Genomic DNA, 15,493 nt, shown 5'->3' with positions numbered 1-15,493 from the left:
TATAGAGCAGGAGCAGAGATGTGCTTATATATTTGAATATTTTTACTGGTTTTGTCCACGTGTGGTCATATCATAAACTTTTATAAACGAAGCGCTTTGCTTATACTATTCATAAACATCAGTCAGAACATACATTTCTTCACTTTATCGATACTAAACTAAAATTTCTTGCTGAATTAATAAATGGCATAGGCTATGCAGATTAAATATGATAAAATAATGTGTACGACAAACCTGTTTGTCACGGGAAAGTTGTGATAAAAACTGAGTTTTTATCACAAGTTTTTCCACGGCTTCTGTAATGAGCGAAAAGATAACCCTTGAAATCTATATTTCTATTGGTTCATTATGTCCTAGCTTCCTATTGGTTTTACCGATCAGGGAACACCAGTGCACTCATAATATCTCCTGGGAATTTTGGGCGTAACACAAAGCTGGAACAAATGACAGCGTGTCACCCCCTGGTTGTTTGGCACTTTTTCTTTATTATTCACTCATGTTATTAGATTATTCACTCTCTTTACGTTATATGTTTGTTTACTGAAGTATCAAACGCGAAGGAATAAAAATGTAGTATTTCATTAAAGGTATAACGAGTTTTATGAAATGAATAAATAAATATTACAAGCATAGTTTAGTCTAATTTTTTTCACCTATGGACGGAATGAACATTACTACAAGCGCTTAGAATACACTGTTGTGCAGATGAACGTTAAAAAAGAGTAAGGAATGTAAATTTGTGATTTCCACATTGGGCGGCTGCCAAGGCCCCCACCGTAAAGAGAACTCTGATTACAAGTGCCATTTTAACAATTGGTTCACCAAACTCAACAAAAAATTAGGTATCGGTTCTGCTGAACTGAATCGGTTCTCCCACCACTGGTTCCAGCCTTTTTACTAGGATGGTGATAAGATTCAGCATGGATATAATAGCCTGTATGAGTCTTCTTCCACAAAAAAACCTGGAAAATATAGGCTACCATCTGGTTGACAAAGAATTAGATCTAAAAATCCAATTTTTTTTTTACTTGTAAGGTGAATTAGATTTTTAAATCTGGTAATATTTCTTAACTTCTTTTTTTTTTGTGTGTGTGTGTAGTTTTTGTTTTTAATAAGTTAGGAAATTATTGACCTTTTAAGTTATCTTACATTAGCTACTCAAGTGGCACTTTTTTTTAGCATTCTCTATTATTATTTAATTGCCTTTCTGTGATCTTTGTATTGACAATGCCTATGATACTTTGACAAGAATTCTACATTAATAAAGTTTTTTATGAGTTTTCCTCTGTTCTCTTAAGTTTTTCTCTGTATTTTCTTACTTACTTGCTAGGAACTTTCATTGTTCTTTCTTCTTCCTCGATACTCCCTCTTTTAAATTCTTGCACCTACCTTGGAGTTCTGATGCTCCTATCAGCAACAATCAATAAAAACTCTCTTTTTTTTCCCTTGTATCTTGTGGTTTTGTTCTTTTAGTCATAAATTTGAAATTGAGAATAGAAGAATAAATACTCTTACTTTTGCATTTATTAGAATTAATTTTCACTTTATCATTTATTTTATTTATTTATTTATTTTTTTTTTTTAGCCAATGTATAACCAACCATCTGACACTGCTATATACCATGAAAATAAGAGAAAGTAAGTATTTCGTTTTATTTATTTTTTTCCCCTAATAACAAAAAATCTAGCTTATTAAATGATATTTTAATAAATAAAAAAGAACATCCTGTGCATCCATTTGAAAATGTACATTATGATAAACTAAGATTAGAGTATCACTTTAGAAATGCTTATGTGATATTGACATTTATGAAAAGTAGGAAATAAAAAGTTTTCATCTAAGAATGAGCTAGTACCTTTGATCAGGTACACCTGCATATATATGATATATTATTGATCATCATCGGATTCATGTTATGTACCTTTTGGGATGTACAGGTTTGAGAAATTACATGAAAACATTATTTTCTCTTTTGATGGTTCAAAATATGGATACATTCTGATTTTTTCAGTTTATTGTTAATGTTTTCTACTTTCTTTATAGAAAAGAATGGTATTAAAACCTTTCTGAACATACACGATCATATTGTACACATACTAAAAAGCAGTTTGTACTAAGACAGTTCTTAAACTTCCTTTGAATATAACCTAAATGCCAAAAGGATAAATAGCAAAATATGTAAAGTTCAGTATGAGTAAAACTAGGTAAAAAAAATTACAACTCTGATTTCTGACTTCATGAATTAAGACAGATCAACCCTCCTCAGAAAGTTGAATAAAAAAATTAAAAAAATTAGCTGTATAGATAAACATAATCATTGGCCCTCTGCCTCAGGATATGCTTAACAATCACACGAAACAGTACTATCTAGAAAAATTGTCAGTTCACTAAAATATGATTTGATGTATGTGTTTTGTACCCTTTCTTCCTGTCCCTCTGTATGCATTTCCTCATGCCATTTTGCCTTAATTTGGACAGATTACTTATCAGTCAATGATTGGGTTTATTTTTTGATTTCAATTTCAAATAAATATTTCTACTGCCTTACACTCTCCTTCTCTAGAGTCACTTAAGAATCCACAGTGAATACCTAATAACACATAAGAAGGTGGGGATTGGAATATAACTCCTTGTTCAGTTTCCTTGCAGTTATCTACTGGAAGGAGAATTTCTACTAAACACTATGAAAAATTAGGGCAGTAAACAAAGCATTATTGTCAAAATCATATTAAAAATTAAAATTTTGAGTGAATCTTCACATTGTTAGCATTCAAGAATAGGTGAGCAGAACTAATTTATTGTCATAGAGTGAGTTTAAACAGAATGGGACAGGGAAAGTTAACAAAAGGTGTCCGATTCTAGGATGCAGGAAAAAAAAATCCAAATGAGGAGCAAGATCTATGTGAATGACTTTTACTTAGCTGCTTTTACACACAGCTTAGTTTTCTCACATTTTTCTCTGTTCTTTTAGAACATTTGCCAAATTATTTGCTAGGAATTTTTGGAACTTCAGTTGTTTGCTGATGATGAAGTCAGGTAGGGTAATTGTTAATCAGGGTTATGTAGAGAGCTTGCAGGATGATTTGAATAGACTGACAGTTTGGGCAAAACATAATGGATGTCAGTTTAATGTGGAAAAGCATAAAATTACGCATGTTAGGATACAAAGATTACAAGCTCTGTACTACATTGAAGGAACTGTACTCTAGGAAATCGATGATTACTGAATAGCACACTAAGAGTGCAGGAAAACCTCACTTAATGTGAATTTGATATGTGTGATAATCAGTTAGCGCAATTGAGTGAAATGATACTGTTTCCCTTTTTAAGCGAGTGATTAATCAGTTAATGCGTTTTTTTACGTGACGCAAAATTTTTTTGTCGCCAATCTGCAGCAAGTGGCAGCACTTGTCAGTATAGCAGGCAGTGCTACATAGTTTGAAATCTACAAACTATGGGTTCGATTTCAGCAGTAGCACAACTGTTTAGCTTTAGATGACAAATGATTTTCATTGCCCAGTGTGTGACCACCGTGCTGTTCATTAGAGACCTGAAGTGGCTTGAAAAATGTTCTACTTGGTTTCAAGAGCAAAGTTTCTCTGCTTGTAACACTTAAGTTCCACTCATGGCACTAATAAGTACTATACAGCAATCCCTCGATTAATGCGTTCTTTGAAATAGTCTCATTGAATCGAAAACACACTAATCAAATATAATAACCTATGGGAAAAAGTATAATTCATTCCTCAAATTTCGTTTTTGATCCTTTATATATATATATATTTTTTTTTTTTTTTTTTATATAAAAGAATTAGGGTATGTTTCAGGGCCTAGTTGAAGGAAAGCCATGAAGCTGAAAGACAATAAAACAAATTCAGAATATAAATTTTTATTCTGCTTCTTAAAGAATTGAGCTAACGTAGTTTGGTGGGCATTCTGTTTCTGTTTTTTCATACAACTGACGGTATGGCCCTATTGCCTCTTCTACTCTTCTGCAAATTTTACTGCTTCTCTCTTCACCATGGTCAGCCTCTAAGCATTGCTGCTTAAAAATGTCAGTTGCACAAAACATTTTTTTGAACTTGTTTTTGTGAAATCTCTTGGGCTTGTCAGTGATTAAATTTTCTTCTTATTCTTCAGGATCTTCCTGCTGTGCATCAAAATTTAGCATGTTGGAATCACTCAGTTTCTCAGGATGAGATTGAATTAACTTAGATTCATTTGAAAAGCCTTTAAAATCATTTGCACAATGTGGAAAAATGTCCTTCCGAATGGCTCATATATTGCTAGCAGTAATTTCATTCGACTTTGCGACTTTATAACCATGCTGAGATTTCTCTGATTTGGCCAGAAAAGTCTTAGAAGACATTTGCTTTCAAAAAAGGCCGGTTTCATCGACATTAAATATTTGTTGGTCACAATAGCTTCTTCCCCCCCCCCACACACATTTTTCTTCAAAATATCTGAATAAATTGCAGCCACCTTGTTATCTGCACTTGCAGTTTCGCCTGTGATTAGAACATTATGCCAGGCTATTTCTCTTTTTGAAATGCTCAAACTACCCTGCACTAGCTTGGAATTTTTCTTTTCCATCATTGATAGCCCTTTCTTTCAAGGTTGCAAAGAGACTTAATGCTTTTGATTTAATAAGATCAGTGCTTAGCAGGATCTGTTTTTGGTTACACTCTTCAATCAATGTCTAAAGAAGTTTCTCTCTAATTCAGTCATTATAATACTTTGGTTTCGAGTGCATGAATGATGAACTTCTGATGTAACCCTTTTTTTTTTTTTTTTTGATGAAAATGACCAATGTACTTTCCTTATTCCTCCTCTTCTTTTCATCATAAATTTGTTTATAGCAAGCAAATGCATCATGTACTTTCTTTTCTACTAATGAGTAGCGTTCAACATTGGGGTCCATGTCTTCAACCATTTTGAGAATATCACTAACTACAGAGAACTTTTCTGCAAGACCCTTCACTGTGAATTATTTAACTACCTCTCCTTGTTTTTCTTTTTCCTCTTCCTTTTCTTTCTTCCTCTTATGCAACACATTGTTCCTCCATTTCGACTAATTCTTTGTTGGTCAATTCTTCAGGGGCACCTTCTATGAGTTGAACTATGTCATTATCATTCACTTTGATATTCAGATTGTTTGCTAGACCCACTATTTCTTCACTCAATTTACAAAGGGCTTCATTTTTTTCAAAACTTCCAAAATCGTGCACAATCCTTTTGAATGTCTTTTTCCATATGCTACTCATACATTGAGAAGCCACTTGCAAAGTGGCTTCTCAATGTACTTGTACAATGACCAATGTACTTTCCTTATTCCTCCTCTTCTTTTCATCATAAATTTGTTTATAGCAAGCAAATGCATCATGTACTTTCTTTTCTACTAATGAGTAGCGTTCAACATTGGGGTCCATGTCTTCAACCATTTTGAGAATATCACTAACTACAGAGAACTTTTCTGCAAGACCCTTCACTGTGAATTATTTAACTACCTCTCCTTGTTTTTCTTTTTCCTCTTCCTTTTCTTTCTTCCTCTTATGCAACACATTGTTCCTCCATTTCGACTAATTCTTTGTTGGTCAATTCTTCAGGGGCACCTTCTATGAGTTGAACTATGTCATTATCATTCACTTTGATATTCAGATTGTTTGCTAGACCCACTATTTCTTCACTCAATTTACAAAGGGCTTCATTTTTTTCAAAACTTCCAAAATCGTGCACAATCCTTTTGAATGTCTTTTTCCATATGCTACTCATACATTGAGAAGCCACTTCGTCCCAAGCACAGCAATACTTTTAATATCATGATAAATATTGAATGCTTTCCAGAATTGCATGAGAGTCTGGTCATTTCCATCAGTAGCAGAAATGGCTTGTGAAAAAGTTCTTCCTAGATAATAAACCTTAAAAACTACAAGAACTGCCTGATCCATCACTTGGATCAGTGAAGTAGTGTTTGGAGGGAGAAACATGCCCTTGAATTTGGTGATGAACACCGATATAAGACGGATGACCTGGAGCATTACCTAGAATTAATAAAATTTTAAATTCTACATTTTCTTTCACACAATTCCATTTCACTCGCATTGCAGTTGATTAAGACATCCCCAAACAGTTTTTGAGTCATCCACTGCTTCTTGTATCTTTGCTAATGAACTGGAAGAGTATGCTTCCAAATGTTTTTGAAGGCTCGTGGATTCTCACTGTCCCACATCACAAATGGTTTCAGTTTATATCCAGCCACGTTACCCCGTAACAGAATCATAGCACAGTCTTTAAGAGCTTTGAAACCAGGCATAGATTTTAGCTTTTTTGTGGATGAATTGTCTGCCTGGGCATTTTTTTTTCCGAAACAAGGAGGTCTCATTCATAATAAATATTTGCTGTGGCAAATAATTTTTCTCTGTAATAATTTTATCCAATTTCTCCACAAACTCATTGGCAGCTTTCTCACCAGAACTTGCAGATTCACCATACATTTTCACATTACTCATATGCAGTGCAAAACGCTGCTTGAATCTCATGAACCAACTGGATGAAGCGTTGAATTCATAGTCGTAATCAGGTCCTTCTTTCTCCTTCAACATGTCTAAGAGACTTAGTGCCTTAGTGGTTATGGTCATAGTGCTATGGGGGTATGCGCTTTTGGTTCATGTCCTCTATGCATGATGGAAGTAGCTTTTCCACTCACTGACAGGACCTTGTCGTTGCTTCATCACTATCGTTGAACTCGCAACTTCGTTTCAAGATCAATTGCTCACCTCTTTTTCTGTGATTCTTTAAGCATGTAAGGGTATGTAAGGACCATGTCGCACAAAATATCACAAAATATTTAATGATAAATACACAAATAACCTGTTTCTCAAACACAAAATCAACTATTGAACTGTTGAAGCCACGTGCCGACTGCTGAGGGAAGTTGCCGCTGAATGCGCTGAATAATTGTTGCTAATTAAAAACCTTTTTACAAAATTCACAGTGAATGCACTTGTTCAAAAGTATAGTCGCAAATGTTATTTATGCCATTATGGGATCACGGGCATATCTTCAAACAGACATAAGTCGAGGGATGACTGTATTCCCCTTTACCTCTCACCTAAAAATGTATATTTGTATATTTACTTCTTTAAAAATTTTTTCTTACTTTCCATTTTCTTTTTTTTAAAAAAATCTTTATTAAAAAATGCTAATAAATATAAATTATAAATTTTTTTTACCTTTTTTTTAAAATAAAAATTGAGATAAAAATTTTGAAACTGAAATATCAATGGCAAATGAATTTCATTGCCCGGTGTGTAACCACCATTGGAGACCTGAAGTGCTTGGAAAAAATTTAACATATAATTAATAACTTGTTACTGCATTTAATGCATAGTGATTAGTTTTTCTGCTAAACAAAGGTTTCTGTTTTTTGTGATTCAATGTGTGTAGACATGCTGTCTGAGAAGATTGTACTTGAAAGATTGATGGGTGGTGGGGAGGGGGGGGATACACATACACAACAATTTAAATGTTCTCTTGTCCAGGAATATGATTATTTTTATATATCTACTATTAATGACATAATTGTTACCTTTACAGGTTTATTATATTTAAGAAGAAATTAATTGAATGCTTCAAAAAGAAATTTCAAGAAAGGCAGCTAAGAGTAAGTAATTAATTTTTTATTTTAAATGCAGGAATTTATCTGTATCTAGGATGAATTTAAACCTATTCTTTCAAAGTTTAAAGATTTTTTGTAAAATCATGACCATTCTAATAATAAATAACTCGTGATATTATAAATGTGTAATGATGATTGCGACTTCCACTTGAGATAACTCATATTATCTGCTATTTCTTTTTAATTTGCCATAGTTTACAAAAGCAGTACTAGTGATGTTTAAAAAAAATTGATATCTCTCTTTGAAGATAATTTTAATAAAAATTAATACTTCTGAATTTTTTTTTCTAGAAAAATTTTAGTACTATGCACGTGTGTGTGTGACATTGAAAGAAAGGAAACTACTACAAAAAAAAATCTTAAAATAATGTTTAGTGCCCATAGAAAAGACATGCTTTGATTATCTCCTTTTATTACCAAATTTTATTATATTAAGGAAAGGCTCAACAAATTATGCAAGATCCTACTTGCGAACAAAAAATGCACTCGTTCAAGAGCAAACCCCCTCCCCCCTGCTTTTATTTTATTTTATTATTTTTTTATTTTTTTATATATGAAATGTCTGAATAAGTCAGTAAGTTTGCACAAAGTGATCACTGGTGCTGTTATCATTGTTTGGAGAACATTTCCAAGTAAATAGGAAGAACAGTAAAAACAACAGTGTTTTTTTTTGGAAAACATAATTTGTTACAATTAATCACTTTAATGGAATATTTGCATTAGACATATTAAAGTAAGTTTCACAACTTACACATGTAACACAAATTATATGGAATTTATTCAAAAACGAATATATTTCATCCAACGTTACATGGACATCATCAGGGAGATAGGTGTTAACTACATTCAAAAAGATGAATCAAAATAATGAGTCATAAATCATGTATATATTAGCTTTTGTCTTGGTCACAGCTGAAGTATATGTTAATTTAAAAAAAAAAAAAAAACACTTATGGACCATTAATAGTGATCACTTCTCAAGACTAAAGAGATGATAGGAGAATGACATTAAAGAGATGGCAGGAACTCAATAGCATAGAAAGGCTCAAGATAAGAATGAATGAAGGACTTTTGTGGAGGCCTTTGAGCAGCAGTGGACAGAAAATAGCTGATGACAACTTTCCAAACTTGGATATTGGCATACAATCTAATCAGTTCAGGTTTGGACAATTTCGGAGAGTTTCACATGTTTCATGGAAAAAAATGATTGAATTTGAACTTGCTGGAGTAAAGAAGTTTTGTCTGGTTCCATTGAACTCTGTACCTAGTGTCAGTAGTGTGAAAAGCAAGGCCAGACTTGTCAGATTCCAAAAATATAATATACTCTTCAATTCTAATCAAAGCAGAATGGGCAGTCTGTCCAAAATAGGAAAGATGACATGAGCAGAGTACTTGATGACATTTGGTAAGGAAAGAGGTGGTAATGTATCCTTTGTTGGTGATAGGAAGGAAGACAGTTTCAAAGTTGGTTTGAAAGAAGCATATAGATTTAATTTATGAAGCATCCTTGCTATTTGTCCTGAGGTTCCTTTAAGGTACAGGATTGAAATTCTTTTCACATTGGATTATAGTCTGGCAGAAGGATGATAATTAGCACTAATTTTTGAATGATAATTTTGTTGTATCCGTTACCTATCAGATTGCCTTTAGTTTTATTCGGTTTAATGGCTATTGAAAAAATTTCATAAATAAGATTCTTATCTCTAACCCTTCCCCAAAACAAACTCAAGATACCCACTACAGATCTTCAATTTCCATTACTTTTGCTGGGTCTGTTTCACAGAAAATTGCTAAAATACTCAAACCTTATGAGATCCGAGTGGCATTCAAACCAATAAAGACAATCCACAACTTGTTAAGGTCACCTAAGGACAAAAATACTTTCTATAAACATCCTGGTGTTTACAACATTCCCTGCTCTTGACGTTTAAATTATGTAGGACAAACATCTAAAAGTCTAGAGATAAGAAAAAAAGAACATATCGGAGACGTTTATAACAACTGAGAAGACTATTTTGGCTTGGCTCCATTTTTCTAATACCAATCATAACATCGAATGGGATGAAAGTACTATGCCTTACTTGGAAGAAGATTTTCGTTCCTGCAACATCAAAGAAGCTGCAGTAGTTGTCCGTTCAAGAGGTAGCCTGAACAGAAACAAAGGGATGATCTTTGGTGACATATGGAAGTCTCATAAGATCGCTCAACACATCAGAGTTCAATTTCGCTGTCAATTATAGATCGTACATGTATAACAATGATTGATAACATGCACACTCCATGTGTTTTATTTGAATTTAGATAATATTAACATTCATTTATGTTTTAAACTGATATCCTTAGCTTGTTTTGGATCTTTTTTAAGCTGTTTTGTCACCTTGTATGCCCAGACGAAGCCAACAGTCAAATCGGCGAAACTAATAGGCTATTTCTTTACAACAAAAAAACCTCCGACCATTAAAACCCAGTTTATATGTGTTTTTGTACTCTTGATGATACCTTTTTTTTCAATGAAAGTTGGCTTCAAATAAATTGAATATTCAACATTGACCGATGGGATTATGAATTATGGTATCCAAAATGGGTAGTTGGTTATTGGCTACACATTCAGTAGTGAACTTGATAGAGTGTACAAAGAGTTTATTTTTTTCTAGGAACTGAAGTACTTCTGACTCGGTGTGGGACCAGATTGCAAATATATCATCAACCAAATGTAACCATATATTAGGCTGAGGGAATATAGTGTCAATTCTTTTTTTAGATGCTCCATGAAATAATCAGCTAAGGATAGTGAGATACGACTGCTCATTGCTTTTCCTTCTGTTTATTTGAGCAACTTACACCATGGCAACTGATGAATTGGTCAATTACTTTGGTAATTGATGCTGATGGATACTATTTGGATTGATACATCCCTGAATATTAATGGCATATATATTTATTTTATAAATAAATATGCCATTATGGCATAATAAAAAATATAAAGACGTATGACATCAAAATATATAAATGCATATTTATGCAGACAATATAAATGAGACAGGTAGTGTACATATATAAATAACAGATAAGAGTCATTAAAATTTTAAGTCTGGTTCAGCTAGCCATTCAAGAGCTGAAGGATCTGCCTCGAAAAAAGTCTCTCTGGTTATCAGGCTGCAGTTCCCCACAATGTACCAGAAGGTTTGGTTTATGGCCCCACAGTCACATACTGGTGTAGATGATCTTCCCCACTGGTGTAAGCTGTCTACACAGATACCATGTCTTATGCATATCCTACTTAAGCTTTTCCATAGATGAAGTGGAAGCTTAGTCTCTTTTGGATTTTGGTTGGGGAGGATATACTTGTTCAAGCCTGGTGGCAATTTTTCTTTTCAAGTTTCTAGCCATTTTAAATTAACATTAAAATCACTATTTACTAATTCTTCAGCCAGTATTAGTGAAGGCCATCGGGATTTAAGGGGATTTATACTTATATGTGGGAGGTCTTCGTGTATTGGTAACAGGGGATTGCTTTTTTTTTTTTTTTTTTGTACTCTTTTACAAGAGCATCTTGTGTGCGCAAGTTCGGTGGTGCAATGTTGCTCAAAGTTGGAAGCCAGTAGAGGGTGAGTGGATTTGACACAGCCTGTTATTGTCTTCATCACTGTATTTATTTGATAGCGATTTTCTTGATATGAGGACTGTTTAACCATACTGGTGAACAATACTATGCTGCAGAGTAGACTAGGCTCAACGTGGAGCATCACAGTGTAGGAGCAGAAGAACCCCATGTAGAATCACAGTTTTTGTATTATGTTATTATGGGTTCTGATCTTTAAAGTGATATTCTCCAGATGTCTTTTGAAAGATAGTGTTCTATCCAAGGACCCCCCCCCCCCCAGATATTGAGGGAAATCTTGGTGCCACAGCGTTGTGTTGTTAAAGCTGACCTGAAGTTTCCTATTCGCCAATTTGGTGTTTAGGTGAAAAGAACTAACCTTGGTCTTATTGAGGTTTGGTGTTAATCTCCATTTATGAAAGTATTCCCCAATGGTTCTAAGGTCATTTGTGAGAATATCTTCAGTTTCTTCAATGTTCTTATGTTGGATGGCAAGGGTTATATCATCAGCATAAGCAAATTTTCTTGACTTAGTTGTTCGGTAGATCAGATGTATATTAGTTGAATAAGGTTGGTGCTAATACTGAGCCCTGCGGGAACCCGTTGTTCAGCTCTCAGTTTGCTCATTGTGTTTTCCACTACCACATGAAAGAATCTGTCAGAAAGCAAGTCATATCATGGATTGACATGGTTGGACTTGTATAGCATCCCCTCTTTCCATACTGTGTCATATGCAGCAGCAAACACAACAGAAGTTTTCAAATATCTCTGAAAGCCTGCTTGCTCAAAAGGGATAATTTCAGATATTTCTGGTGCAATTCTGTTAAGGAGGAGAGTTTTTCAAGGAGTTCATAATGGCAACTGAGGAGTGCAATTGGGCGACAGCTCTCTGCTTGATCTTGTGGCTTGTTCGGTTTTAATATGGCTATTATTTTGGTTCTTTTAAAGGCTAGAAGGTTTCCCGTCCTTACAATGTGAGAAAATAATCTTGTTAACCATTGATTAGCATTTTTTCCACAGTTAATCAAGAATTCAAGATGAATACCATCAAAGCCTTATGCTTTGCCAGTTTTTACCTCCTTTAAGGCCTCAATTATTTTATCTGTGGTAAATTCTCTTGAAAATTGTGAAGTATTCAGCTGCACTTTATCATAGGCTTCTGAGTGATCTTTTAGCTTCCCATGTGTGCGCGCGTGTGTTGATCTCGAGGGCTCTAGACAGTGAAGTTATTGGATTAATGGCATAAATAGCATAGAGGATGGCAAAACCTGGAAATATTCACAAGCTGATCAATAGCCCCCCCCCCCCCCTCCTCCCCATGTAAATTCTGTCCACAAGAGGTTAAGTACCTGGGATGAACTAAGAGTTGGATAATAAGGAATTTCTGCCTCTAGAAACCAAACACAATACTTTAAGTACAGGGCAGCATAATTAAACTTCCCCTATTCAGAGCCTAACGTAGCTTGAGCTAACAACCGGAATGTTACCAAATTGGGTAGGGAGACCAATCAAGATCTGGGGAAGAAGGATTCTGGTAGAAAAAGTTTAGTTTGAAAAGTCACTGGCAGAGGAATATGTGGCTCAGGAAGCCAAAAATTTGCATAAAACAAAGTTGGACATCTGTTTTGCTGGCATCATGAGGGCTATAAAGTGCATACCTATTGATAGTCATGTTCAACATGTGCCTTACTTTACCTTATTGAACGTTACTTGTAAAGTTATTTTACCTTAACGAGTGCAATGCATCAGCTGCTTTTCATGAGTTTAGAACTTGCCAGAACTTCGATAAAGGTCCTCTGTCAGCTAATTCAATTAGATCAAGGATTTAGAAGTTTTGAAGAAATAGCATCTTTCGAAATTTGACCTAATAGAGGATGGAAACCACGAGGAATTGAAGAAGTTGACACTGCGATTGTTGGTGGATCACCCAAAAATGTTGCTGGTAGTAGTAGTAGCACCCATAGAATAATGCAACAATTGGATATGACTTATTATTCCACAATATGAAAAAGTCTTGCATTAAATTATTACATTTTATCCATACAAGATTAACTGCTATGAGATGATTATGATAAGTGACTGACATTTGCTCTGATGTTTCTGGTCATATTGGAAGTTGGCGATTCTTGGCCTTGGAAAATTCTGTGGAGAGATGAGGCACATTTTTATCTGAGCAGTACTGTAAACACCCAAAGTTGTGAAATTTGGACTTTTGAATAACTCCATGTGCTCCCATTGCATTCACTGAAAATTACTGTTTTGGGTTGACTTCACATCAGATTTTATAATAAGGTTTTTTTTTTTGAGGACATCATTCTGACAGGACTATTAACTTCTTCCATTACTGCATGGAAATATCATGATATGCTGAACAATTTTGTCTTTCTGCAACTTCAGTGACGATAATGTCTGGGTGAGACCATTTTTATTCAAGATGGAGCACTTCCTCACTGCACGACCAGTACAGCGTCTATGGAGTTGCTTCTCTCAATTTGCATGGCTACCTCGCTCCCCCTGATATTACTCCATGCAAGTTTTGGTTTTGGTGTTACCCAAAGGCCAGTATCCATTGTGGCAGTGTCTCGAACTTGGCAGTCTTAATCATTCAACCCACCACATGGATCAGATATATCAAAAATATAAGCATTGTGTCCATATAATTTTTTCTATAATATCCACTGGTTATATTGACTTTAATGGACACTTCACACCTTGTAGTTTTGGACACGTATACATGTTCAGGCTAGTATAGTAGCTAAAAGACAACATATCACGGACTGTGACGAACATTCCTTCAGACATGCTGCATTCTGCTGTTGAGAATGCTGTGTACAAGGTGAGATTTATGGTCCTCTTTCGCATGGTTGAACTCAACGTGCTCAAGATGTGCAACAGGTTTGTGACAACACACTCCAGTAACTAACCGTAATGCCATAATTACAGTGCTAAATTAAATTGATATTAAATGTCTTATTGCTGTTATAAGTGCAACACATAAAGGTAATTTTATCATTTAAAACACTCAACAGAATCTTTTTCTATATAATAATATTTCATCAACATCAGATTTCGGATCATTGAAGATAAACTAAAAAGAACTCTTTTACTGTCTCATGCCAGTGCAGTAGGTTCTGATGACATTCGTTATGAGATGATATAACATCTTCCATCGTCTTCTGTGGATATCTTACTGTACAACAGAATACTTACCAAGGATTCATCATTGGCATCCCAAAATCAGTAAAAGAACCAGCACAAGCAAACAATTGCTGACCTGTTGTTCTGACCAGCTGTCTATGTAAGATATTGGAGAAAATGGTTAATGCCAGACATCTCTAGTATTTAGAAAGCAGTTATCTTCTTTCCAACATATAGTGTAGCTTTTGTAAACATTGTTCAATGTTGGATCATTTGGTCCATTTAGAAACATGGTACATGAGATGCATTCCTGCATCTCATCTGATTTGTGTCCTTTGACATGGAAAAAGCACAGCCTAGACCATATATCTATTAAAAGACCTCTATAATCTAGCTCTCAGATCACATCTTCCTGTATTTATTAAAATTTTTCTGCCTAGCATAGTCTTCCATGTTCAAGTGGGAAGTATGCTGTCTTAGCCATATCAAGAAGAGGGTGTTCCCCAAGGCTCTCTCTGATTGACACTCTTTGCTATCAGAGTTAATTCAATCACTGAACATCTGCTCACAGTAGGCAATGCTCTATATAAGGGTAATTGAATGAAAACTTCAGCAGTCAGTTGATCATGTTTCTCATGGACTCTTAGTAATGGGTTCAGGTTTTCAGCAGAAAAAAGTCTGTGCACACTTCTGCTGAAAACATACTCTTCACTCAGACCCATTGTTAAGGATTGGACAAAGTATTATTCCAGTAGCAGCAGAAGTCAAGTTCTTAGGACTTTGATCGAAGGCTTACATTCCTTGCACACATTCATTAGCTAAGGGAAAAGTGCAAGAATATCAAATCTCTGCACTCTATCTACTGAATGGAATGCAGATTGATCTACATTGGTTCATCTTTATCATGCACTTATGTTCAAAGCTGGATTATGGATTTTCAAGGCAGAGAGTAGGCTACAATAGTTGGATCCTGTCCATCATCAGGATATGCGAATCGCTACTGGTGCATTTCACACATTACCCATTAAAAGTCTATCAAGGGGAACAAACCCCATTTGTCACTCAGATGGAAACA

The 15,493-nt window shown here is 34.7% G+C and overlaps 1 protein-coding gene across 2 annotated transcripts in view; it reads left to right on the top strand.

Moving 5' to 3' along the window:
- Positions 1 to 15,493, top strand: part of Smr (nuclear receptor corepressor smrter) — a 530,430-nt gene that overhangs the window by 300,780 nt on the left and 214,157 nt on the right. For both annotated transcript variants that reach the window (XM_090397581.1, XM_090397569.1), the window contains exons 8-9: positions 1,586 to 1,638; positions 7,598 to 7,664. In XM_090397581.1, coding sequence (XP_090253707.1) covers positions 1,586 to 1,638; positions 7,598 to 7,664 — 120 coding nt within the window. The remainder of the gene's footprint in view (positions 1 to 1,585; positions 1,639 to 7,597; positions 7,665 to 15,493) is intronic.

Source organism: Typopeltis vanoorti, chromosome 1, assembly GCF_054136105.1.
Source record: "Typopeltis vanoorti isolate ZY-2024b chromosome 1, IOZ_Tvanoo_1.0, whole genome shotgun sequence".
NCBI lineage: Eukaryota > Metazoa > Arthropoda > Arachnida > Uropygi > Thelyphonidae > Typopeltis > Typopeltis vanoorti.
The sequence above is the reverse complement of the archived record's forward strand: the minus strand, read 5'-3'. Positions and strand labels throughout refer to the sequence as shown.